A 24792-nucleotide genomic window follows, 5' to 3' on the forward strand; every position below is an offset into this window, starting at 1 on the left:
AGGGTTAACTTTTATAGTATGCTTAAAAATTCGTTGTTCTGAGATACAAATCAATGCGGATACAGAATTTCTGATATAAGATTTCCTTGGTAAAATTTTAAATTTCCTAAAACAGTAGAATTCCAAATTTTTCAATCATTAGAATGATAAAATTCAATCTTTAGAATGATAAAATATCACCGTTATCTAATACTTTTTACTGAAGCACAGCAACTTGGTCTCTAATAATTAAATCTAACCACCAAATAAACTTTTATTTATAACAGTGTAAATTAAATTAGTTTTATTAAATTATTATTAATATTAATCTCAAAATTTACTTCCAAAGCAGACAAGATATTTTATACTTTAAAAATAATTGTTTTAAATTTACTTTTAAAGCAAAGAAAGTATTTGGACAAAATTGCATAATTTTCCTAAAAACAATACAAAAAAATTTAGACTAGAACTGCAGAACTTTACTAAAGAAAAGCCCTTTCAAAAATTGGCGTATGCCGCTTAGAGTGACAAGCACACGGTATTCTTTAGTAAAAGGCGAAAGAATAGTTCGCTTTGTGCTTATCACACGGCTCCGTGAGTAATACAAGAGAACCAACCTTCGTCTTATAGTGTAAGCAGCCCACTTCTCCTTTGAAATCGTTCGATGTGGGACTTGGAAAAAATATAAACACTATCATTTAACCTTTTCTCTGTATTCTTCTGCTATCTGAATAAAGATTACTTGAGCGTTTAAAATCAGTTTCGTAAGAGAAATCATTTCATTTGTGTTATATAACTGTGGAAGATAGATTAACCGCTTCCCATTTGACATGAGAAACCAGGTGTTATGAAAGAGAAAGTTGAACAACCTAAACATATGAATACTCGCAAACCCACAAAACTTGTTAAGTTCCAGAGTTAAAAATGCAACCTCCTCCATGACCATACACTCGGTTTCTGGCTTCATGAAGTAATCAGATCAAAATATGATATCCTATCTGAAGCAGATATAAATAAACTGAGTTACAACTTTGCCAGTGCTGGAAATAAAGAGATATATACACAACATAATAATGAGCTATCACATGAAAGAGTTCTAGGAATGGAACACAGTTTCAGTGACAGAACGTGGTGGACAATGGTCAAAAACAAGTTATTGAACATGAAAGGAAATTACAGTAGCTTATGGAAACTTCTCCTTCAGCCAAAATAATGGTTGCAGGACCAATGTAGCTCAGTCTCACACCATTACAGAGGAACACTTATCAAATTCATTCATAAAAATGCACATGCCTTAAACAAGTGATTCACCCGGTTACCGAAATGAAGTATGGTGTAAATCTTTTATTGGAATCCTATCAAATAGTTTATCTGGACTCGATTTCTTATGGCTTCAATCAAGATGATGATTGTACTGCTAGAAAAGAGAATGAGGTCAGTTCTGCTATTTGTGGTATCTTTTCATATCATCATTTTAATGTTCAACACCAGAGATTCAACGGTCGGCAAAAAGTGCAACCTTTTCATTTTCTTTTAACTTCTTGGTCAGAAAAAAATGTTTGAAATTTCATTATTAAAATTGTTGCATAAATCCCATTAAAATATTTTTAAATTAATATTTATTTATTTTAAATATAACAAAAACCTTTGTATTAACATCATACAAGTAATTCATACATGTAATTTAAGGTAACTGTTTTTAAATTTGAGTTAACTCTTTATTTAAATATTGCAAACAGTTTTAAAATTAAGATTCAATATGTGTAGCACTGGTAAACGAAGATTGAGATGTTGCATCTAATGCAGCTACTCTTGCTCGAGCACATAAAGAAAATTTACCAGTTTCTGATAGGCACGGTCGAAGGGCTCCTACAATGGAACTTTGATGACAGAATTGAACGGTTTTAACGTTTCTTTCTTGTTCCTTCAACTCGTTTTATGTCCAATAAATATTTTGGTGATAATAACATTTTTCTGGAATTCTGAAATATACTCTATTAATGAAATGGTAGCAGGACTATTTAAAGGATGTTTCTGTTTGCCACCATGAAATGAGAAAACCTAAAGTTCAAGATTCTTTGCATTGGGGAAAGCGAAAGAGCCACCAAAACGTGGTAGCTGAGGGTGTTGGGCTAATCTTTGCCGCAGTATCTAGCCTAACTAAGTTTTCCAATGATGGAAGCTTTATGCAGGATGAGTAATAATTCTGATGGCTCTCTTTTGGAAAGAAGTGCTCAAGTCAAGACTGGGATGAGTGCAAATCAATTGGCAGCTAAGGCTATGCAACTTCGTTTGAAGGGAGAGCATGAAGAAGCTGAAAAACTGATGGTAAAACATAAAATAATAGGATATGGTATCTTTTCTAGATTGGTTGCATCTTATAGTCTTTGCAGTTTAAACCAGTGCATTGTGTTTTTCCCACCCTCCACCATATTACATATAGTCAGAACAAACTAATATTCAACATATTGCACTTATCTTTCATTTACAGAAACATATCCTTCTAGTTTGTTGATTATTTTGATTTAATTGTCTGTTTTTTATTTTGTTTGGTGGGCAGCAAGAAGTAAAAGTTATGAATACAAAAACATGAAATTGAAGATCATCCAATCAGATCAAATGGTCGTTCTAACAGGTATTTGGCTCTTAGAGTTCTATGTATTTGTTTGTAATCATGTTTGATGTGTTACACTATTATCTTATGTTGTTTCAATCGCAAATTTCACATATCTTATGTTGTTTCAATCGCAAATTTCACATATCTTATGTTGTCACAGTGGCAACCCGTGGTTCCTGGTCATTGCTGCATTTTACCAATTCAGGTGACTTTTAATTTCTACTACTGCCGGTTTTTTAAGAGTTGAAACCACAAGTTATTGCTTATTTAGTACTATCTTATTTTGATGGAATTTTAACCTTATTACTTTGTCTTTTCCTTTTATCAGCATGAATCTGCTACACGAACTGTGCACGAAGATGTGTGGACAGAAATTCAAAATTTTAAAAAGTGCCTAGTTATGATGTTCGCAAAGCAAGGAAAGGAGGTCGTGTTTATTGAGACAGTGATGGGATTGGCCCAGCAACGAAGGCATTGTATGGTTGAGTGCATTCCTCTCCCTCAAGACATTGCCAAAGAAACTACTTTGTACTTTAAAAAGGTGAGTTGCCAAACATTATCTTCTTGTGTAGCCCTGATTACTTATTTATATTTGTTCTTAGCTTTCTAATATCTGCATTTTAAAAATTTAAACACTTCAAATTGGGTTCATGATGAAGCTGAAGATGGTGGAGCCAGCACAATGCCAAGAAACTAATTGATACAAGTGAAAAGGGATTGAGTAATTCAATTCCCAAACACTTTCCATATTTCCAAACAGCTTCAAGAAGATTAGGTCTTATTGTTTGTTCGTTCATGTTTTGTAATATTATCAGATTTATAAATTTTTAGTTATCCTATGCATGATTTATAATCAAGATGTGTGTAATACCAAAAAAATAAATATAAAAAATCACAAAAATAGCAGAAAACAATTGTCGACCGTTTTCTTTTATTCACAAATTAATGATTAAAGATTCCCTTGCTAGCATTGATTAACACTTAACTTGAAATAAATTCCGTCTTAAATAGTTTTTATTTATTTTTTAATCCACAAATATTAAATTCGGATACCCAAGATGGAAGTTCATTCTAGTACGAAAATACTTCGCTTGGTTCCCTTGTGGTAAAATATTTCCTTAGTAAATGTCTTACTAATTTAATAATTTTTTTAATTAAATAACTTATTAAGATAGTAAATGGACTCAACTTACAAAAAAGAAAATCCAAAGCAAATGTGGCGGGAAATATAAGTGGGTTTTTACAACTACAAAACTTATATTTAAAACAGAAAGAAACTATCTATCTCTAATCTTACTCACCTTTTTGATTATTTTTTAAATCATAAATCTATAGTCTAATAGAAATAGATAATACGCATAGTTTGATATTGCATACATGTTTTTATCAACAATGATCATCTCACTCACGGCAAATGGAACGTTATTCGGCGCTTATGTATCAATAATGACGTGTTTCTTAGAGTAGTTGGAATCTGGTAAGACTACAGAAAGGGTGCATCATAAGGTTTTGTAAGAGACCACAATTCCCAGTGTAAATAGAAACAGAAGTCAAATTCAATAATATCTTTTATACATCAATGCCGTTCCCCGGGAGCGTCTTGCAAGCAAGCTTACCAGTTTGCAACTTGTGAGTCTGTCGAGAGTCAAACATAGGGCTCCGATGAGGGGATACTAACAATCTCACAAAAACACGTAAAATTCAGGCCAATGGGGGAGGATGGGGGTAAAAAGAGGGAAGAAACAAATGCACAATGGCAGAATAAGGATGACCAGATAATCTTAATCATACAGAGGCAAGTTAACTTAATCAGAAAGTTTCCTAACATATCCCAAAAAAGAACACGAGAATCGGTGCCTTCTTTAAAATACCAAACCTGGTCCATTCTGCAATAAATTGGCAGGCAGAAACTGCCATCAGCACAAAACTTACAAGATAAAAAGTGAAAGATCACAACAGCACAGAAAAGATTGTTCACCATTCTACCTGCGCATCATCTCATTCAAAACACATCAGGCTAAGCTGCACAGCCCTTCCCACAACTCCAAGTAGAACTTCTGTTGTGACAAAACAACCAAATCAAAAAACAACCATCCCAACCAACAACTGCAAGAAATAATCTAGGTTAAGGACATAAACAACAAAATAAAACAACCTTTTGACTAGAACCCAAACAAGATACCCCAGCTAAAGGTACATAAGCTCTCAGCAACCAACGCCTCTCTAACCAACTGTCCAACAGTGTCGTTGTACGAGAAAATATCCAACATATGACAAAAACCTAAACACTAGGAAGAAGACAAAAGGAAAAGAAAAAGAAAACACTAAATCATCACTTCACGTTGATTATTGCAATACTGAAAATGAAAAAAACAAACAAAAAGTCAATATGTAAATAATCCCTCTCTGACAGCAAAAGAAACTTCTCAATTAAAAAAAAATACTAAACTGAAATACAAAAGAAAGCAATAATCAGTGATGCAAGTAATTTGAATAGAGCATATTAGATAAAGGAACTCCACTACTTCCCATTCCCTCAAGAGAGAAGCGCCAAGGTGCCAAAATCTGTATTCCAGAATTAACATCAGTCTTCCAGAAAGCAGTAAATAGTTCAAGATGTCTCAAAAATACAATAAAACTAATGTATTCAACATATAATTCATGAAATTAAGTCATGTAGTCTATCAATACTATAAGAGTCCATATGCCTTACAATAAGGCCAAGATTACAACAACCTTCTTCATCCGACATGCAAGCGACAAGCTCATCTCTTTCTACCACCACGCTCTCTTAAGGTGAGAGCAAGTGTTTCACCTCCACCAAGATTGTAATGGGCAAGTGATATGTTATCCTTGAGAAAGCCTGGTTTTCCACTCAATTTCTGCTTATTAGCAGGGAGCTGAATCTCCCCGGCAATTTTTTCCTTCAAACTACCAACGGTTTCAGACAAAGATTGCACTGTAATTTCCAGAACTTGTCCCTTGAGATTTCCTTCATCAACATTAGGAACAGATACCAAGATACGAACAGGTCCCTACAGTCAATAAAACAAACTGCCAGTTAGGATAGATAAAAAAGCACTAACGCTACATATAATGCTATATAAACATTTAACAAAATAATAATTGTTAACTGGGTCGATCCATACAGGATGTTGCGCCAGAAATTGATCTTCAGGGATCAGAGCAGAATCGTCAAGCTTCTGCCTCTTTGGTTCCGGTTCTTCTGGGAGTGGGGGAGGAGCCTCTTCTGGTGGTGGCGGTGGTGGCACTCCTTGTGGCAAGGGTGGTGGATGCATCATAGGCATAACTGATGCTGGAACAGGAAGAGGAACATAAGGTCGGGGAACTGGAACAGGAGTAAATTGGGATCCTGGTGGTGGAGGTATTTGAAATCCTTGGTTATTCAGGTGCATTGGAGGCATTGGGGGCGGTTGGCCAGCCATAATTGACTGCTGTCCAGAAGTCATCTGCATTGGAGGGGGAGGAGCTGGCCGAACAGATGGCATCATCGGAATGACAGGTGGCCTGGGTGGAGGAATTGGAAGAGCACCACTATGAGGAACAGAATACTGGACAGGACCACGAGGAAGATTTAAAGCCAATCCAGGTGGTGGCGGAAGTGGACGAACCGAAGGCATACCAGGTCTTGGAGGAGGTGCAGCAGGACCAAGAAGGTTCTTGGCTTCATTATTAGATGTATCATTTTGGTCCTCATTTCCAATATTCTGTGACATGGCTTGGTTTGCAGTACGCCCAATACTACCAGTGTGACCATCCCATATGACCTGCTTAGGTTGCTCGTCATTTATCTTCTCAATCTCTGCCTTGACAGCATTGGAGACCTCCTCTTCGGTGGTACCAAATATATCAGGACGGGTCCGGGCAAGTCCAACTATGTTTCTTGAAATTTCATCATCCGCAGCCAAAGTTGTCTCTCGAATTTTGGCAAACATCCTTTCTTTTTGTTCTTTGTACTTGGGATCAATGAGAGAAATTCGCATATGTTCTGACATTTCGCTAATAGGAATTAGCTCACCAGTGATAGGAGAAACAACGAACTTGGCTGAATCTCTTTCTGCGGGAATCCTCTCCTCGGGTCTCTTCCAGTTTTTAACAATTCTCATTGGTGGTTCAGGGTCTTCAGTAACTCTGACTTCATTTTGCTTCCCGTCATCTGGGTCTTCCAAACTAGCAGCTCTCATGCCCTCCTCAACAAGCTGAGCCTCTTCCTCGTCCATTTCCATTTCAACCTCCTTCTCAGGCTCAACAGTATCATCTTCCGTGGCTGACACCTTGCTTCTCCTTATAACCACCTCAATGGTCATTGGAGGAGGTAATTCTTCATCCTCCTCATCAACAAAATCTATTGTTTCAACCACCACAAAATCATGCCAATCAATCATAGCCATTTGTATTCTTTCCTGTTCTATCTCATCCTCTGCCTTTTGTCTAGCTTGCTCTTGTGAACGCTCCCATTCCAGCCTATTCACACACCTTTCAAGGACAGTAGTCATATCAGACACACTCTTCTTCAGCTTCTCTGTCAATCCCTTTGGAGGCATCAAAACCTTCGAATATGCATCCGCAAGGGAAGTAAAAAACGTGAACATGCTGTGGGTCGGCTTCAAAAAGTGGAACTGGGGATTATTGACTTCCCTACTTGTCAACCCTGTTAAAAAAGATTTCCCATTTCGAGCCACAAATTGTGCTGTAAGCTTTATAATATCCAGCTCTTCACCTGTAATTCCTTCAGGAAGCCGGACAGTATACTGTTCTGCTTCTGGGGGTTCAAGTACTTTCCTAACAGGTTTAAACTGGGCAGAAACATCGAGCTTTTCTACTGCTGCTATGCCATTACTATCAGGGATAGGGGCAGTTGGAGCTGACTCGGGAACAGCCGAGTCAGTAGGCTGGGAAGGAGTTTGCTGCCCTGATGATTGATTCTGAGCCCGAAATTCAGCCAACCGATGTTGATAATATGCATGATAGGGATCTGATGAGTTAAGGAAATTGAACTTGACATTGCCCGTGTTATTTGCAATAATCCTCTTTTCGAATTCTGGACCATTTTTAGCCACAAACTGGGACGTTTTATCAACAATGGTCCTAATATCTGGAGGAGGGTGTATAATTCCAATGGTTCTTGTGTGGGTTGCAACTGTTGCTGGCACTGGAACAGAAGCTGAATTTGATTTGTTCTGCTCCTCATTGAAAGTTCTCTCCTCAGACACTTGAGACACAGGAAGAGGACCTAGATTTCCATCAGCAGGAGGTGCAGGGAGAGGCAATATAGGTAATGAACCTAACATGTTGTAAAACCCTAAAACCCTTCAAAATTCAGGAATTCATAAAAGGTGAAACAAAAAGAAACACCAAACCAGCTTCTTGCTCCTGCAAAGAAAACAAAACAAAAAAATGTAAAAAACCATACTAAGTAAACCTAACGAACTCGAGAAATGGGCAAAGAAAAACACGCAAACCCTGCTTTACATCTAGAGATAACTGACAAAACATTACAGATTATTCAACATAATAATAATACAAACCATAACAAAAAAGGAGAGATTCTTGACTATGATAATAATAAAAATAAAAACAAACTCTGCAGATTGCGCTACTTCTCAGATGCAATTTGTAAAAAACTAAGGGTTAATTTTCATAGTAGGTTAAAAAAATCGGAGTTCTGCGGTCTAAATCGAGAAGTTGGAGAAAAACAAAGACAAAAATCTCTTGCTTACCAAATTCTTTCTCCCGCAAGAACCAAAGGAACGAAATGAAGCAGCAGAACACAAATTGAGGAGAAAACCTTACTTGAGCACAAGGGTGGGAGAAGATCTTTCTCCTCTGAGACGAAACTATTCCCTCAATGCGCACACTGTGGGCTCTTTAGTATCAAGCGCGTCAAGAATCGGTTTCTCGTGTGGGCTGGGCTGCACATGGCCCAAACACTCTAACTGCCTCTAAAATAAATAGAAATATTACTATTACTAACCCCAAACACACACCACCTCTCCATCGTCATTTGTATTATAGGAAAATAATATAATTTTGAAAAAATATATAAATCTAAAAGATTAATTTAAAATATAGAGAGATTGACATTGAAGTTTTACAAGGTTGTAGTGAATTTTTTAATCAATCAGAAGCAACATGATAATATATTGGGATAATTTAATTTTGTTGACTATAAATTGGTGTTTTTTTGTTTTGTTTTAGGTATTGAGTTGCTAAAAAATAAATAAATAAGTAAAGGTTGATAATACTTTATTCAAGCAATTGGAAGGGAGCCTTATATTTGCAGAGAACGCAGAATTTGAAAATTTTCTAACGAAATGAAAATTTATTTATTTATACTTGAGAGTGACTATGCAAATGATCTTAACGACAGAAAGAATGCATTTAGTAATGCTTTCAAAATTTGAAAAAATAATGTGATTTATTAGACATTAAGAAAATAATCAGTGGTCAGTTTATCCACAACTCAAACAAAGTTCATAACAACATGATGTGACTAGTTTTTGGTTTTCAATAACACAGAAATTGCCTTTTTCGATAATATTCACATCAATTTAATAAATATACTGTAATTTTATGGTTTCGAATGAATATCTTGTAATTTTATGGCTTTGAATAAATTTAACGGATCATAAAGAATGAATTAGAAAATTTATTCCCAATATTTTTCATGACCTTTTACGATATTAACGATTAAATGTTGAAATTTGTAAATTTTTATATATGCACACAAAAAGAGTTTGAACGCAGTTGCCGAAGAAATTCAACTCAATTATAATTTTTAAATAATTAAGAAAGAATGATGCAGATGAATCTCTTTACTAATAACATAGAGAACAACATCCCTAGAAAGTCAACAATACCCAAAATTAGTCTATTGACTATTTTAGTATAAATAAAGCATAAATACTGAAATTTATATTAGCATCATTTCCTTCATATTGTATATTACTGAAATTATAAAGAGTTAAAGTATTCTCTAAAGTTTCTCCTAATAAAAATTCCTTTAATAAAATCTGCCAGGTGGTTCTGTTGATCATAGGTATCCCATATGAATTAGCCTTGGGATATATCAAGGGAAACCTGAAATTTTCAGACAGTGTGATGCACAAATTCCTTCTGAAGAACCCCATTCATATATAAAATGTCTCAAAACGATATGAACAGATTCCTCACATACACTGTCGTGCAAGAACATCATATCCATCTCCAGTGAACAAACGTTTACCAAGACAGAGACACAAATTTCTCACGATCACATGAAAAATTCACACCACCAATTCCTGATATATTATTGTGTGTACCTTTGTGTCAAGCAACCAATGGAGACTTCCTGAGTTTATCAATTTTCAAAGCAAAATGCATGGCAATATGCTCCATCCTCGCATCAACCAGAGCTTCCTTCAAGGTGCTGAACATTTTGGCAGGAGGCCGAATACCCACATCTAACATTTCTTGAAAGTACTTACACGCATCATTCAACTTACTTTCATGGCACAAGGAACAGATCAACGTGGAGAACATGTGCATTCCAGGAAGAATTCCCTTCTCTTTCATCTCATCCCAAACTGCCATCGCCATATCCAATCTCTGTTCATTACAAAACATTCTCACCATGATCTCATACGTGCTCACACTCGGCTCACACCCAAACTCGCCACCCATTCTGTGAAAAACCGAGCAAGCTTCTTCAATCCTACGACCCTTTATAAGATGATGAAGTATAATATCAAAAGTTCGAGAATTTGGACCAATTCCACACTTTTTCATCTCGCCAACCATCCTATACGCATCATCCATACGCAAAGACCAGCAATAAGCCCCAACAACAGCATTGTAGGTGGGAGCCTCCGGTGCAAAGCCACTAGCCTTAGATGCCTCAAAAAACTCAAGAGCTTGGTTCAATCTCTTATCTGAACCCAAACCATTAATCAAAGTACAATACACATGGGGACTGGGCCTCAGACCCTTAGCTTTCATCTCATGGTACAACCCAATGGTTTCATCAAATTTCTTAGCCTTGCAATACGCATTGATGATTATTCCATACGCAACAACATCAATCTGAAAACCTTTATCCTCCATTTCCCTACACAATTCATTGAGTTTGATCAAGTTCTGCAGCTGACTCCACCCTTCTAGCAAAATGGTGTAGGACTTGATATCGGGGTCCAACCCTAAGTGCCTCATTTTATCAAACACCTCATGCGCCTTCTCAACACACTTCGATTTACACAACACATCGATCAACCTATTGAAATCCGATACATGCGGCTTCAGACCGTACCGCTCCATCTTCTCAAATGTCTCGGTTGCTTCCTTGACCTTCCGTGCTCGCACGTATCGCCGAGCAACGAGGGCAAAAGTGTCAGAAGTCAGCAACTTTCGTTGCTTCATGTCGTCGATCAAAGTCCAAATCAATTTGAACTGTCTGATCTTACCCAGTGCTTCGATCAATGCGTGAAAGGTCTCTGTGGTGTGTTTGAACTCGCCTTGCTTCTCGGCCCAACGGAAGAACGAAAGCGCAAGGGTACCGGCATTGCTGAGTTTGTTCAAGACCTCGAGGACGAGCTCCGGCGAGGGATTCACCACAACAGCAGCGAGAGAGGCAGCGACGGTGGAGTCGCGGGAGTTGGATAAGATTCTGCAGATTGCTTCGGCGTTGGAGGTGGACCTAGGTTGGGCCGTGTGGAAGGCCAATGTGGTGTTTTTTGGAGACCCATAGGGAAATTGGATTGTGGGTTTGGGGTAATGGTGGTGAAAATTTGAACTTGACGAAGGATTAAGGGATATCGAAGAAGATTCTGTGAGGGGAAGGAGGAGATCGGAGATGAGGAACCTTTTGGATGATCGAAAAAGTGCCATGGAACCCAACACTGACTGGGATGTGGCACGTTTTATGCTACCCAGCATGACCATCTATGCCACTGTAAATTACGTTGTTTTTTCTTTTAGTATATTTGGACCATCAAATCAATTTTTACTTTCTACTAACTAAAACTACATTAATAAATAATTCCTATCCATTTTAACTTTTCTTCAACTCTGCTAAACAACTTTATTCTCACCCTAATTTTCTGGTGTATTTTCTCTAACCTCGTCCATCCATTTCAAAATATGTTACTCAATGACATGGCAAGTGAAAAGCTGTTAAACCAGCAAAGGTCCCATATAATAAAAAAACCAATGCCACACTATATTATGACATGGTCGGTAGATATTTTATTTTGTAGAACGTGGTTAAAGTTTCAATCTCAATCCCGTGTTTATAAGAATAGTTAGATAGATTTCAGTATTTTGAGAAACTAGTCTTTGAGGTCTAACAGAGAGATATTCCTGATATATTAAAAAAAAAAAGAAAGTACAATAATGGGGGAATGGAAAATGACAATGATATCTAAAAAGAATGAACTTTGTGCTCTGATCGTCCAGAATCCCTATGATAATGAGGAGACATACTGATGTAAGGTATTGGAGGATCCACCACAAATATTAAGCCTCCAAAGCCAAAGAGCTTAAACACATATTCCCTTCCCACTACAACTCTGATGTGTTGCTATCAAAACTCACTTATAAACAATGCTATGCCTCCAATATTGACATTACACTTGGGTGACCAAAGAATGTGTTTTCTGCAAATGGCAATTACTGTGAATGGTGGTGCTTAGACAGCACAGCTTCCTAAATGCTTCTATTCTCGTGTCTATTCACCGACATTGATTGGTCTGTGAGTTCCAGCCATCAAGAAGGTTAGAAACGGACCCTTCAAGCTTCTTAGCCTGAGGACCTGGTTTCACAATATTGACATCACCCCATTGGGAGCAAGGATCCACCCACCAGCTCCTCCGCCCAGCGCACCACACTCCTGGAGTAGCTCGATGGCTACCACGATGGAGGATCTTCTCGTCAATCATGTCCAACACAGGATTATTAAGTTCAAACTGTCTTGCAAAAGCAGCTCCACTTTCTACCATCTGATTGTAAAGGGAAGCATTGAGGAAGAGTGGTTCCATCTTTGGAGGATCGTCCCACATTATATATCGTAAGTTCCCATTTACTGTTGTGTTCTTGAACTCTGGCGCATTGCAAATGACTGAGTGAAAGTAGCCTTCTTGAGATAACTTCACATTTGTAAAGTACATCAATAGGGTTCGTGGTAAATTGTCCCAACCAAAAATGCAGAACTCCAGAAAGGGCCTGCTCAAGATTACCCATGGTGAACCTGCATGGCAAGAAAAACATTCAACATATAGAGGGGAAAGAAACACTGCGCAAGACATGTATTGTGCTATGAGATCAAAGATTTGCCTGTGAAAATTTTGAATGCGTTAGGAGTTGCCCTCTTTTCTGTAGCTTGAAAAATTTGACTCTTTCTTGCTAAATATAACCCCGGGTCAACTACAATAGGCTGGAATCTATCGCTCCTGCAAAACCAAATAAATGATATAAGGCTAACTGAATAAGTGAGAAAAAGTAGCAGCTAGAATTAGCATAGTTTCCATACTCTTTCCATCCAAGGTCACCGGTGTGTTCGATGAAATTCAGGTCTCTCCTAACAGAAGAGAAAACGTGGGACAGATCTGATAAAAGATAACGGATGTGGATCAGTAACTTTGAAAAGTAGGGAAAGAAGGCATACATCATGCTAAACTGAGAGTATGAACAAAAAACTGAGAACTCTGTTGACCTTAAAACAAGAAAAATTCAGTGAACAAATTTTAGAATTCTATGTATTCCTTCACTCAATAACAGAATAATGAATATAGATGTTTCTCTCGTACAGCAACTAAAATAACATATAGAATGAGCCCATGACGCACTGATGCAGAATAGATTTTTGCTACTTGCTAATCTAGAGGCTAATGATAATCTACAGTCGAACTCAAAGTTTTAGGATCAGCCACCCTCATTGGCTCTACAGGGTTGAGGGTTCACTTGTAAAACATGAAATGCCTTAGGAGATTCTATGATAAACAACGTGTCTGTCATCGAATGTCTCACGACCAATCTCACATGCTCGGGCACCAAAAGCCAATCTCTGTGGCTACCAACATAAAAACTTGTTTTTTCATCATACCCCCTTACATTATAAAATCAAATTTTACTGTCACATTCTTTGTTCTTTCTTAACTGCTTGACTAGCATAAGTGACATTGGTGATATCTCTGAAGACCTTCCATGCAGCCCTCAAATTACTAAGGTTTTATAACTTATAAATATGTTGCAAGCACCTATTTGAGACATGACAATACACTTAGCATACTTCCTGTAGCATGCGCACATCAGAGTGAAACATACACAATTTTTGTTGTTTAATCAGAAGCATAATGGAAAGTGATGAAAGTCTGAAACTAAAATCTAGATAACTGTCCATCCCCCTTAAAACACATCAGTGCCAGTTTACTTTGAGGAAACGTTTTGTTTTCACTTTTAATTACAAAACTGTAACTTTGTTTCCAATCTTTTTCTTATTTTAAAAGATTCGTACAGGAAATGATGAACAAAACCCTTTTTTTTGTTTTTTCTGTTTACTGTACAGATCTTTGAAAACAGGAAACAAATTGAAAACAAGGTGATAATTTTGCTATTAAAAGTGATAACAAAATAAAAACAGAAGACCATCCTTAGTTTCTAAGAATTAGTTTGCTATTTGTGACAACTTTTTTTGCTTGACTATTTGACATTTGAACTATGCTAAATCATATCCTCTGCATAACAGTAGCTGTTAATTCAGCATTCGAAACCATATTCCACCTTGATATTCCACTTCGTAAGGATGATTAAAACTTTCCTCCAACTAGAAGCCCATGCTCCAGTCCTATTAGATCTGTATAATAAGACCAGTATTTCAATTTATCAATTCATGAGCAAATAACGAGTGGCATGTAATCCCATGCAATCAGAAGAATCGACTTGATCGGTCATCAGATTTTGCGATAATAAGCACTTTAAGATATTTAACCATCTAAGACATGAAACAATCTCCAGCTTAGAACCAATCTCTTTCGTTTGGAAATTAATGTGCAAAATCTTGGCATGAGTCCAAAATGCATTCACAAACTGGTTCAAATCAACAAGGATGAACAAATGAAGTGACTTCAAATTCCTAAGACCTAAACTCATTTACTAACAAACTGAACTCTTCTCACCCCAATGATCCCTGTTTTCAACTGAATACCCTTTTCTCCCATTTGCAGCTCCCTCACCATTTATGTATTGGCTTCATCTTCTGGCTGTTAGCACAAATTCCTTATGCATGAAAAACTAATAAGCTGGAAAACCTGTCTTTTTAACTTATTATCTAAACATTCAAAACTATAGCCTATAAAAATGGGGGGCTCTAGGTAAATTTTAGATTTAATCTGAAAATCAAAAGTAGAATCCCAAATGACACTTGGACAGGCCTCAGTTTAATCAATCTGTAGTAACTAATCTGATGCGAAGATAATTTCAGCATTGTCTTAAAAGAATAAACCATGATCTTCAGTATCACAACAACAAAAAATCAATACAAAAAGAAATCTCAAAACAAGAACTTACAGAAAGTATTATTTAGCCACATAAAAGCAATATTATGCTAACATCAATGCAATTGCTCAAACAGAATTCATAAAATTTCAAAACAAGGCATTAAAATTAAGACACCAAAAGAACTTAAAAAAAAAAAAAACGTAATATTTGAATTATATACTGAAATACATAAATTCAAGCTGATCATATCAGAGATTCAACGATAAGACACCATCTGGGATAAGCGAGATTAAGGAGAAGCTCGTCAATTTGAAAATTAATTCTACAGAGAACAAGTTTGCAATTAATAATGTATATTTTAGATTTCCTAAGGGAATATTTGGGAGTTGAGTTGTCGAGGATAATAATTAAACTGCAATAAAAAAAATTATAGATTAGCATACAGTTAATGTCTTAATCTTTTTGCTAATTTTTTTCTTTCCTCTCTCTCTGAAATTCCAGCCTCACGCGTCTACTAAAAAAGGGAAACTTGAGAACAAAGGATGAACTAAAGGAACAGAAAGTGAGTTTTTGGACCACTGAAATTGCACAAACTTTCCTTAAGTACCAAGCAACTACTTCTGAATACTGGATCACTCAAAATCAAATTCATAATACTGAATTACCAACTAATCAAAAGGCAATTTCCAACCAACCATGCAACAGCAATCTAGGAACTGACTCATCAAAACACAGTCACAAATCAAAGAAGCGAACAGAAAATACCAAACAGGCATACCATCCTGTGTGATGAGAGGATAATCCCGTGCACTCAAAGTGATGAACCAATTCCATCCACTATCCAATTTGAGCATAATGGCTGCAGCCCGGAGAGCAATGGCCACATTGGAGGACCCCAAGTAGGTGACATAATCAGCCTTTCCAACCACATCAACGTTCCCGAAAGCACGAATGGCCGGCACCGCCCTCGTGGCGGCAACCAGGGCTTTTCTCTCCTCGTCCCTGGCATCCCTCCCAAGATGGAGGAGGTACCTATTCCTAGGATGGTAAACTGCCAACAACAAACGCAAGATCCGGTCCTTGTCTTGGTGTCCACCAGAGATGAAGTATGCAAAAGCTGGAGGGTAGCGAGAGCCATGCTGAACAAGGGAAGGGAAAGCCTTGGGGGAACTAAAAGCGGAGAAAGAGGACATCAACAGAACCATGAGAGATAGCAATGCTGCACTGAATAGAGTGAAAAGCCATTTCCTGTCAACTCCCATAGCCACTACTGTGCTCTCTAACTTGGTGCTGGGGCATATGAAGACGTGGCTTGAAAGAAGGGATTTTGAGAACTGGGTCTGGCTTTCTAGACTCTTCTCGGTAAAGGGTCGCTAAAGATCTTGGCTTTTCCTGGTTCGGTGATGATGGGCATGGAAACTGTTAAACTAACATGCATATAAGAAAAGGGAATGGATCAGAAAGTTCCAAAAATTTTCTCCAGTTTTTGCAGGTTTTTCGCTATTTCAGTGCTCGATTTCAAATCCCAGCCTCGTAGAGAAGAGAAAGTGTGATAGAAGAGAGAGGGCAAGGGTTTATTTCTTGGAGGTTAGATTGGTTGTTAGGTGCTTGGGAAAGAATGGAGATCACGGATTTGCTCTTTCCTTTCTCTTTTCTCTATTCAATGATGATGATGCTAAGATTCAATTTCAGGTTTATTTAATTTTCAAGTAATCATCACAATCAGCAAATTATTATATATAAATGAAAAAAGAAAGACAAAATGTGGACAAATCCTACATTTTTTTTTTGGTTAAAGAGTGATACTGGTGATTCGGTTATACTTTACTTGTGGAAATAATACTTGACTGTTTCTCTAATCGCCCTGCCACGTAAGCGCGTGTGTCAGTTTTTTTTTTTTTTTTTTAATTCAGACATCACAGCTTAGTCACAGTATCTGGGGATGAATTTAAATATATTGTCAATTGGCGTTAATTTTAAAATAATTACCATAAAAGATTTAACTATTAATGATATTTTTTTCCAATTTATTAATGAAGTTGTATTGTTATAAACAATTTTAACACGACTTTTAAAATAAGTATGAAATACATTAATAAAACTATTATACATAATAAATTATAATTATATAATACATACTTTTTACTGTTCTGAGATCACATTGATATTTTTATTTGATTATTATGATTTTATATGGACACATGTTTAATCTTCTTGTATTAAATTAACACTTGCTCAAATTTTATTTGGAATACATAAATTTTTTAGATAAATAAACTAATTAAATTTTGATAGCATTTTATCGTATAAAATATGAAAATATGAAATATGTGAATATATTTCTTACGTCGTGTCTTTTTGCTATTGAAGCAAATTTGTTCTTGATTTGGTTAATAGTGATAGATTTAGGGGTGGCAAAACTAATCAGTCCAGTCCGTTTGATTCGTTCCACAAAAATTGGACCGGGTCGGGCTGGCCGTCACTAATAAACGAGTTGGACAATTCAACTCATTTCGCCTCAGGATAGGCTAGCGGACCATCAGGTCAGCAGGTTGGGCCGCCATTTTTTTTTAATTTTTTTTTACTTTTTAATTTTTTATAAATTATTTATATATATATATATATATATTTGTTTATATAATATAAAAAATATTATTTTTATTTTTAATTTTAAACACAAATAAGAAAAGGATTGGCGGATCAGGACAGACTGACCTCCCAGTTGAGCGGGCTAGACAAACCGGACTATAGCGGATTGACAGGTTAAAATTCCAACCCGGCCAACTCTTTTCCTGACAAACCTAATCTGCTTTCGCATCCCTAAACAAATTTGAAAGTTTGAGTTCACGTTTGTTCATTCGAAATTGGTGCATGATTTGTTATGTGTCTTGAATTTGTATTAATGAAAAAATCTTACCGTATTGAAATATTTAATTATGTGAGATTTCAGCACAAATAAATGATAGTTTGAGCTTGAATGATAATCCTGAATTGAAATAATTTGAATGTTAAATATTTGGAATAAGTGGTTGTAATTGGGTGTTACCAACTTATTAAGAATCACGTAAATAATAAAATAGGTTTCAATACGGTTTTAGTATTGTGTTTCACTTTTGTTGATTTTTTTTTTCTGCTGACGCTTTATTTTATGTGGTAAAAGAATAATATTTTTATAAGTTGTAATGTGTAAAAATTGTTGTACTGCGAATCATGGAATTTACCTTGTCACTTTCACCGTTTGTCGATGAAAAAATAGTTGAGAAATGCATAATGTTTGATGTCTAAACTTAATACTTGTATCTATTTTGGAAGTTGTCGAATCTTTAATGTGATGGACTTGAAAAGACTTGTATCAATGAGAAAGTTATGAGAAAACGGAAACGGGGCGTGGCTAAGAACGTGGAACAGATAGCCAACATCAGCTCTCACACCTAATTTTGCTTTCAAAAATTCAGACTAAAGAGACGTGTTGGAATACAATGGTTGGAAAATTTATTTGGAAGTGACGTGTTTCGATCAAAATTGATCGACAGTTTTTAAGTAACGCTTCTGATTATGGTTTTAAAAAATGTAGATACAACATTGAAGTATAAAAGTCAAAAGTTTCGACCTTAGATTCATGTTTAGACTGTATCTTGTTTTGTTTTTCAGACGGTGGTTCAAGGAATATATATAATAAGATTATGTTTATTTATTATTTTACTCTTATCTGAAAACTAACAAATGCATATCCTGGTCAATTATTGAAATGTCATGAAGTTGGTTGTAAGTCATGTAATTTTTGTTTGGTAGAAAGCGATGGAATAAAATTAAATCACATTTTTAATAAAAAGATTTTACAAAAAAGGATAAATAAATGGTTCGGACATATTATTTTAGTTGTTGTGAGCTACGGAAGAAAAAACAAAAACTACGAATAAGTGTTATTTAATTTTATCCTCCACTTCATCATGAATTTTATTATGAACTTTTTTATCATTTTCACTCTTTATTTTTCTTTATTTTACGACCCTTCACCACCATTGTCACTACCAAACTAAAACCACCATTACCATCCTACAACCACAATCACTACTATCACCAAACTAAATCCAACACCACCCCTTACAACCACCACCAACAATATTACCACACTAAAACCATATTCACCACCATCACACTAAAACCTCTACTACTGTTAGTATTATTGTTGATGGATTTAGTGTGATGGTGATGAATGTGATTTTAGTGCGGTGGTAGAGGTGGTCGTGATGATTTTAGTAAGGTGGTGGTGATGGTATGGGATAGTTGTGTTGGTGGTTGTAGGGTCGTTGTGGTGGTGGTTGTTTTAATGTGGTGGTGGTGACTATGGATTTAGTTTGGTGGTGGTGGTGGTTTTAGTATAGTGGTGGTAGCGGCGACAATGGTGGTGGTTTTAGTATAGTGGTGGTAGCGGCGACAATGGTGGTGGCATTGGTGAAGGGTGCAATGGTAAAGGGTCATGAAATAAATAGTGAGAATGATGAAGTGGAGGGTGAAACTAAATTGAACAAATTTAACTAAAATAAAGACTTATTTGAATAAAACACACAAAAGTGGCAGCGACAGTCCATGTAGTTGTACACCTGTTGTTATCAATTTAAACCACATCAATAAAAAAGACGAAATTGAATATAAGGTAAATCAAAGATCAAATTGAACGCATAAAAAAGAGTCACCAAATCGAACAAACTAGATCAAAATAGGAACTAAAATAGTATTTAAACCACTGAAAGTCCTATTGACAGTAAACTATAACATTAGTAAAGAATTCAAATTCATTTTGTCTCCCTAAGATCAACCTCAGGCTAGCCAATTTTCCACCATGGAAGTTGGGCCAGTTAAAAATTGTTTCACATGTTTCAATGTCAAAGTGAAATTATTTAAAGTCGATTAATAATATAAACACATAAAATACAGCACATTATTCAGAACCCTTCCAAGCCAGGCCTGACCAACACATTCACTTCATTATGTATTGGATTACTTAGCAAAAAGTAAAGACCAATAATGAGAAAAGAAAAAGAATGAAACCGGTGTCGTATAACTTTAGATTGAATGAACCGAGTCTTCATCACTGTCTTCATTGTCACTGCTGCTGCTACTTCCACTACCACTTCCACTACCACTTTCACTACTGCCACTTCCACTGCTACTGCTAGAAGAAGATGACTGCTCATCCCTTCCCTCTGCATTCGCCTGGGTTTCGGGAGCTTCTGCAGGATTGTGTCCTTTGTCCACCTCATCACCGCTATCATCCACATCCACATCCATAATATCATCATCCGTGTGTGGAACATTCATGTCAAATCCAACATTATCTTTTTCTTCAACATTATTGTCATCTTCCGGTGACTCGCTGCCAAAAAGGTCTTTAATATCTATATCGTGATGTTCCTCGACTACATTTTTCGCATCTGGAGATGTATTAATGGGCGGTTCATTTAGACAATCAGATGACCTCTTCGAACCAACTTTGGTGCCTGTCATGTGACACGTACAACATTAAATTAATCATAGTTCATATATAAATAAATAAATAGCAAAACCAGTATCAACTATTTCATTAATGGTGAATAGAACACGTTTACACAATAAAAAAGTCTTTCAGCACTGGGGATAACAATGAGGCAATTTGTAACACGCAGCAAAGGAAACACAGATCACCAAATTGGAAAACATGAATAGAACACTTTTACTGAAAAGATCATACGGTAAATAACCATATGATGAAAATAAAAAGCTGCATCACATAATGATGAAAATGAAAAGCTTAGCGCCTGTTTACTTTGAGAAAAAGTTTAAAACTTAATACAGTCCAAATATGCAATTACAAAAATCTTCAAACTATATGATACATACCAGTGTTCTCGGGTTCACCAATATCAATACGCTCCACCTCAACCTGTGCAGAACCAACAGAAATATCGTTAAAATGGTACAGGAGACAAACTATTTTGCTTCATTCATTTAGAAAACCTTGTTCGCCAGTCTCAAAAGTATAATTTTACAGCCTTCAGTTCTTTCTATAACTCTTTTCCCACTTAATTAAACAAATGCTTCAATTGATGAAAAATGAAACATAGCTTACTGTGTAACCATGAAAAATAGCCTTCAGTTCATTCATTTATATTGCCCCTCCAGGCCTCTCCAATCAACTCACCCTCCCCCTCCCCAACTTTCTCTCTCTATCATTATGATATCAAGAATACATTATGGTAATCATGCACATACCATACATAGTAAATTTTTAACTAAATAAAATCAGTAAAAACCTTCATGAATTGCAAAAATAACCATATTTATAATGCAAATTTCCAACACCATACAATTTTAAGATGCAATGGAATTAGCTAGTATACACAACTATGCCGTAGATATTTAGTGAACACTTACTGGAACAGCCTGAAATGAGCTTCTGCCAAGAGATGCTGGCTTTACAGACTTCCCAACAGGGGATGATCGTGGATCCAAAGCTGGTCCAGATGGAGCAGCCACAGCTGTAGTTGCAGCGCCTGCAGATTCACCAGGCATTCGTAGGTGTCGCAGTTGCTTTACGGCCCTATGGAGCCGCTCCAATCGAAGTGTCTCACCATCAAAAAACAATACAGCATCGTTTTCCTTGTAATCCTCACTATTCCCCTCAAATGTCACCTTGGGTTTTCCTATTTGGTTATTCTGAAATTCCACAGATATCCTGTTCTCTTTGGTCTTGCGTAGCAATCCTGGCTTATTCTTATCAACTGAAGCTGGCTTAAATTCATCTGACAGATTTCAAGACTTTAATGATTAAAATAAGGAAAAACAATAGAGCCAAAGTCAAAAAGCTTGACAATATAATCATTGCAAAATCAAGTGTGAACATTCCACGCCTAGTTGCCAGTAACTTGGAAAACAAGAACTGACCCACCAGAAAAAAGAAAAAGACTAGAAATGAATTTTATATTTTGGAACTTACATCGTAGAGTGCAGTATTTGTTGGAGGATTCATCTTTGAACGAAGGTCCAAGGGTGAGATTGTACCACCGATCAGGCTCAGGAGCAGTCTTGGGCTCTTCTTGAGATTTGTTGGCCATTGTACAAATAAAATTCACAAACCTGAGCAGCCTGATTGGAACAATTTTTCACTGAATTCATTCAAAAAGGCACAAATTTAGATAACTAAACAAGTCTTCTAGTACTATAACAGGATAAAACAATTCTACTCATCAATGGTTTCAGAAACATAAGGCTAGGGAAAACAGAATCATATTGTTTGAAAATTGTTTTCAACTTGAACGAGTTTGGAAATTGTTTGAGTTTGTAGTGTCGTGTTTAAGTTCATTTATTAGTGGCATTCTTTACAGTCAGGTAGGATTTAGTATGAGCATCAATTGACATTACACAGTGGGTTAACTCAAGAAAATTATTCTTCCACAATATCCAAATAGAGTGTATTTATTTACTAAGGAAAAGTCTCATAATCCTAATTTAATTGGTGGAAGAACCATTCACATTCAAAGTGTTTGAACTATGATAATGAGTCACAAATATTCACACTAACAAAGGCTTTACAGTTGTTGTATCTCCTGAACTCCAGAAAATAACTATTTCTTAAATTTATCTCAAATCATATTTTTGTGTCCACCTCTAACAAACCTGAGAACATCTGACTACTGTTTTGTTTTTTTGTAAAATTAATCAAAGACATATATACAAAGAACAACTTAACATGGCAGCACCAATTTATCATATATTATAAACATAAAAGGAGAAAATCTAAAAAAGCAAAAAAAAATCTGAGACAGAATGAGATAAAGACAAAAAAAAAAAGATATATCTGTGAATCAAGAAATGACTGCAAAACCAGTGAGAAAGACAGATGCAGAAAAAGAGAATCACAATCAAGCTTACAGTGATACACACAAGGGAGGAAGATAACTATTAAATAAAAAAAAGTGATTGAGATTTGGAATGGGATGTGTGAATTAAGAGTTCACAAAGAAGAATAAAGGGTTTTGTTTGTTTTGATTGTGGGGAGAGACTGAGATGGAACTGGTGTAGCAAATCGAGAAGGCAGATGTTTTCATTTGAACAGAGAAATGAGACGTGAATCCGAGTGAACTTTCTGTATTCCTAACTTGTATAGTGAATGGTGAACCAGAAACCATCCAAAAATATAAATAAAAGTATGGTTAAAATCATTTAAAAAAGTGGTCCAGTTAATTCAGGTGTGGTTTTATTTGGTTATTGGAGTGCTTTTACCTATTCAACAGAAGAAACAGAAAAGTCAAGTTTTCCAACTTTGCTATTACATTATCTAATTCTCACATTCTTTCCTCTAATTCTCTAATTCTGAAGATACATACCCAAACCAATCCTCTCTTACTCTATCTCTCTATGCGTTTCACTTCCATTACAATATTCAAACAATGGCAATGACAACTGCAACTTTGTATCATCTCCCTCCATTCAACCCTCAGAACATAAAATCAAATATTGTCCAAACATACAATCTGATTTCCCCCCTCAGTATAATGAAGAAAATCTGATCGAATTACACAAAACAACCTTCATTCATCACAACAAATAACAAAAAGTTCATTCGAGGATCATTACATCACTCAACTTACAACTTCGGTTCAATTCAATGATTTTCAAAAAACTGATTACAAGAGATGAATCACAGAGAGGTGGTAAAGACAGAAAAATACGTACCAGTGTTAGAATTGGCTACCCACGGTAAATTTAAACTTAGGGTTCAATCATCGATGTTTTGTTTTCGTGTTCTCTGAAAACAGGAAAGGGGGAAAGCCAGGAAATCAACTATATTGCTATCTTCTTTTATTATAAACAAATCGTTGTTAAAATATATCGAATCATTGTTAACCTTAACTGTAGTTTTATATTTTATCTCCAGCATCTAGAGTTTAAACTTGTTTATTTTTATTTTTATAAAAATAAAAGAATTTTAAGATTAAAATTCGGTTAATATAATAAGATAAGAAGATCACACATAAAGGTAGAATAAAATATAATTTTATCCGCCAAAATAAAAAATTAAATAATAATAATAATAATAATATTATAATAACACAATACAAGCACCAATTAAATAATAATTAATTGACTATTTGTTAAGTTTTAGATTTTTTTAAAACTTGATTTTTAATTTTGATATTTTTACAAATAATATGAAATATAAAATTATAAACAAAATATAGTTTTTAGTAAATTACAAAAAAAAAATCTTATTTAACTACTTTTTATATTATAAAAATGTAAATAAGATTTACCTTATATAATATGAAATATAGTTATCATAATATATTAGAATCTTAATAATCATTTTTAGTTTTGAGATCTACTTTCAAAGTAAATAACAGATATTCTAATGATATCATTTTTTTTTAAGGTTCAATCATGCACCACAGATATTAGTGGATGTTAGTTGGAATGACTGTGTTGTTAAAGATATAAGTTATTATATTGAAATTGATTTTTGTTTGGAAATAATGATTAATTTATTGTACAAAGGTATCTAGGGATTTTTCTTCATTAAAATCTTGTTTGTTTGACGTTCACAATTGATGTTTACATTATGTATATAACTTTCAACTGTATATTTACACTGATATTTTATAATTTTATAATTTATTGTGTAATTTTATAATTTTGTAATTTATTCTATAATTTTATAATAATATTAT

The 24792-nt window shown here is 35.4% G+C and overlaps 4 protein-coding genes and 1 non-coding gene across 11 annotated transcripts; all 5 read right to left on the reverse strand.

Moving 5' to 3' along the window:
• Nucleotides 1-454: 454 nt before the first annotated feature.
• LOC114192834 lies at nt 455-571 on the reverse strand. The gene has a single exon (XR_003606153.1). It is a non-coding gene; the product is annotated as a U5 spliceosomal RNA (small nuclear RNA).
• Nucleotides 572-4091: 3520 nt separating this feature from the next.
• LOC114192445 (probable splicing factor 3A subunit 1) lies at nt 4092-8486 on the reverse strand. 6 transcript variants are annotated; one of them, XM_028082167.1, is made up of 6 exons: nt 8338-8486; nt 5746-7990; nt 5333-5631; nt 4752-5161; nt 4583-4653; nt 4092-4482 (listed from the first exon to the last, which is right to left on the reverse strand). In XM_028082167.1, the coding sequence occupies exons 2-3, from the start codon at nt 7906-7908 to the stop codon at nt 5362-5364; spliced, it is 2433 nt and encodes an 810-aa protein (XP_027937968.1). In that variant the 5' UTR covers nt 7909-7990; nt 8338-8486; the 3' UTR covers nt 4092-4482; nt 4583-4653; nt 4752-5161; nt 5333-5361. The 6 variants fall into 6 exon arrangements, with proteins under 6 accessions (XP_027937968.1, XP_027937966.1, XP_027937969.1 ...); XM_028082165.1 differs by having other exon boundaries at nt 5310-5631; XM_028082168.1 differs by lacking the exon at nt 4752-5161.
• Nucleotides 8487-9719: 1233 nt separating this feature from the next.
• On the reverse strand, nt 9720-11550 carry LOC114190925 (pentatricopeptide repeat-containing protein At1g71060, mitochondrial). Its single transcript, XM_028080003.1, has one exon. The coding sequence runs from the start codon at nt 11531-11533 to the stop codon at nt 9926-9928; it is 1608 nt and encodes a 535-aa protein (XP_027935804.1). The 5' UTR covers nt 11534-11550; the 3' UTR covers nt 9720-9925.
• Nucleotides 11551-11925: 375 nt separating this feature from the next.
• Nucleotides 11926-16793, reverse strand: LOC114190926 (beta-glucuronosyltransferase GlcAT14A-like). The gene is made up of 4 exons (XM_028080004.1): nt 15864-16793; nt 13119-13194; nt 12923-13038; nt 11926-12836 (listed from the first exon to the last, which is right to left on the reverse strand). Exons 1-4 carry the CDS (start codon nt 16345-16347, stop codon nt 12322-12324), a joined length of 1191 nt encoding a protein of 396 aa, XP_027935805.1. The 5' UTR covers nt 16348-16793; the 3' UTR covers nt 11926-12321.
• A 3058-nt stretch (nt 16794-19851) lies between these two features.
• Nucleotides 19852-23944, reverse strand: LOC114189496 (ELL-associated factor 1). Of its 2 annotated transcripts, none has more exons than XM_028078071.1 (5): nt 23801-23944; nt 22062-22230; nt 21500-21867; nt 20966-21008; nt 19852-20586 (listed from the first exon to the last, which is right to left on the reverse strand). In XM_028078071.1, the coding sequence occupies exons 2-5, from the start codon at nt 22177-22179 to the stop codon at nt 20153-20155; spliced, it is 963 nt and encodes a 320-aa protein (XP_027933872.1). In that variant the 5' UTR covers nt 22180-22230; nt 23801-23944; the 3' UTR covers nt 19852-20152. The 2 variants fall into 2 exon arrangements, with proteins under 2 accessions (XP_027933872.1, XP_027933873.1); XM_028078072.1 differs by having other exon boundaries at nt 22062-22210; nt 23801-23941.
• Between the last annotated feature and the right edge of the window lie 848 nt (nt 23945-24792).

Source organism: Vigna unguiculata, chromosome 7 (assembly GCF_004118075.2).
Source record: "Vigna unguiculata cultivar IT97K-499-35 chromosome 7, ASM411807v1, whole genome shotgun sequence".
Lineage (NCBI taxonomy): Eukaryota > Viridiplantae > Streptophyta > Magnoliopsida > Fabales > Fabaceae > Vigna > Vigna unguiculata.

What these genes read in the sequence shown, in the direction of transcription:
- LOC114192445 (XM_028082168.1), bottom strand. Translation starts at nt 7,908, where the DNA reads ATGTTAGGTTCATTACCTATATTGCCTCTCCCTGCACCTCCTGCTGAT. An exon ending in AATTTCTGGCGCAACATCCT is followed by an intron (nt 5,632 to 5,745) that starts GTATGGATCGAC and finishes TATTGACTGTAG; the next exon opens with GGACCTGTTCGTATCTTGGT.
- LOC114189496 (XM_028078071.1), bottom strand. Translation starts at nt 22,179, where the DNA reads ATGGCCAACAAATCTCAAGAAGAGCCCAAGACTGCTCCTGAGCCTGAT. An exon ending in CAAATACTGCACTCTACGAT is followed by an intron (nt 21,868 to 22,061) that starts GTAAGTTCCAAA and finishes GAAATCTGTCAG; the next exon opens with ATGAATTTAAGCCAGCTTCA. An exon ending in TGGTGAACCCGAGAACACTG is followed by an intron (nt 20,587 to 20,965) that starts GTATGTATCATA and finishes GTCACATGACAG; the next exon opens with GCACCAAAGTTGGTTCGAAG.
- LOC114190925 (XM_028080003.1), bottom strand. Translation starts at nt 11,533, where the DNA reads ATGGTCATGCTGGGTAGCATAAAACGTGCCACATCCCAGTCAGTGTTG.
- LOC114190926 (XM_028080004.1), bottom strand. Translation starts at nt 16,347, where the DNA reads ATGGGAGTTGACAGGAAATGGCTTTTCACTCTATTCAGTGCAGCATTG. An exon ending in GGTGACCTTGGATGGAAAGA is followed by an intron (nt 13,039 to 13,118) that starts GTATGGAAACTA and finishes TTGGTTTTGCAG; the next exon opens with GAGCGATAGATTCCAGCCTA. An exon ending in CGCATTCAAAATTTTCACAG is followed by an intron (nt 12,837 to 12,922) that starts GCAAATCTTTGA and finishes CTTGCCATGCAG; the next exon opens with GTTCACCATGGGTAATCTTG.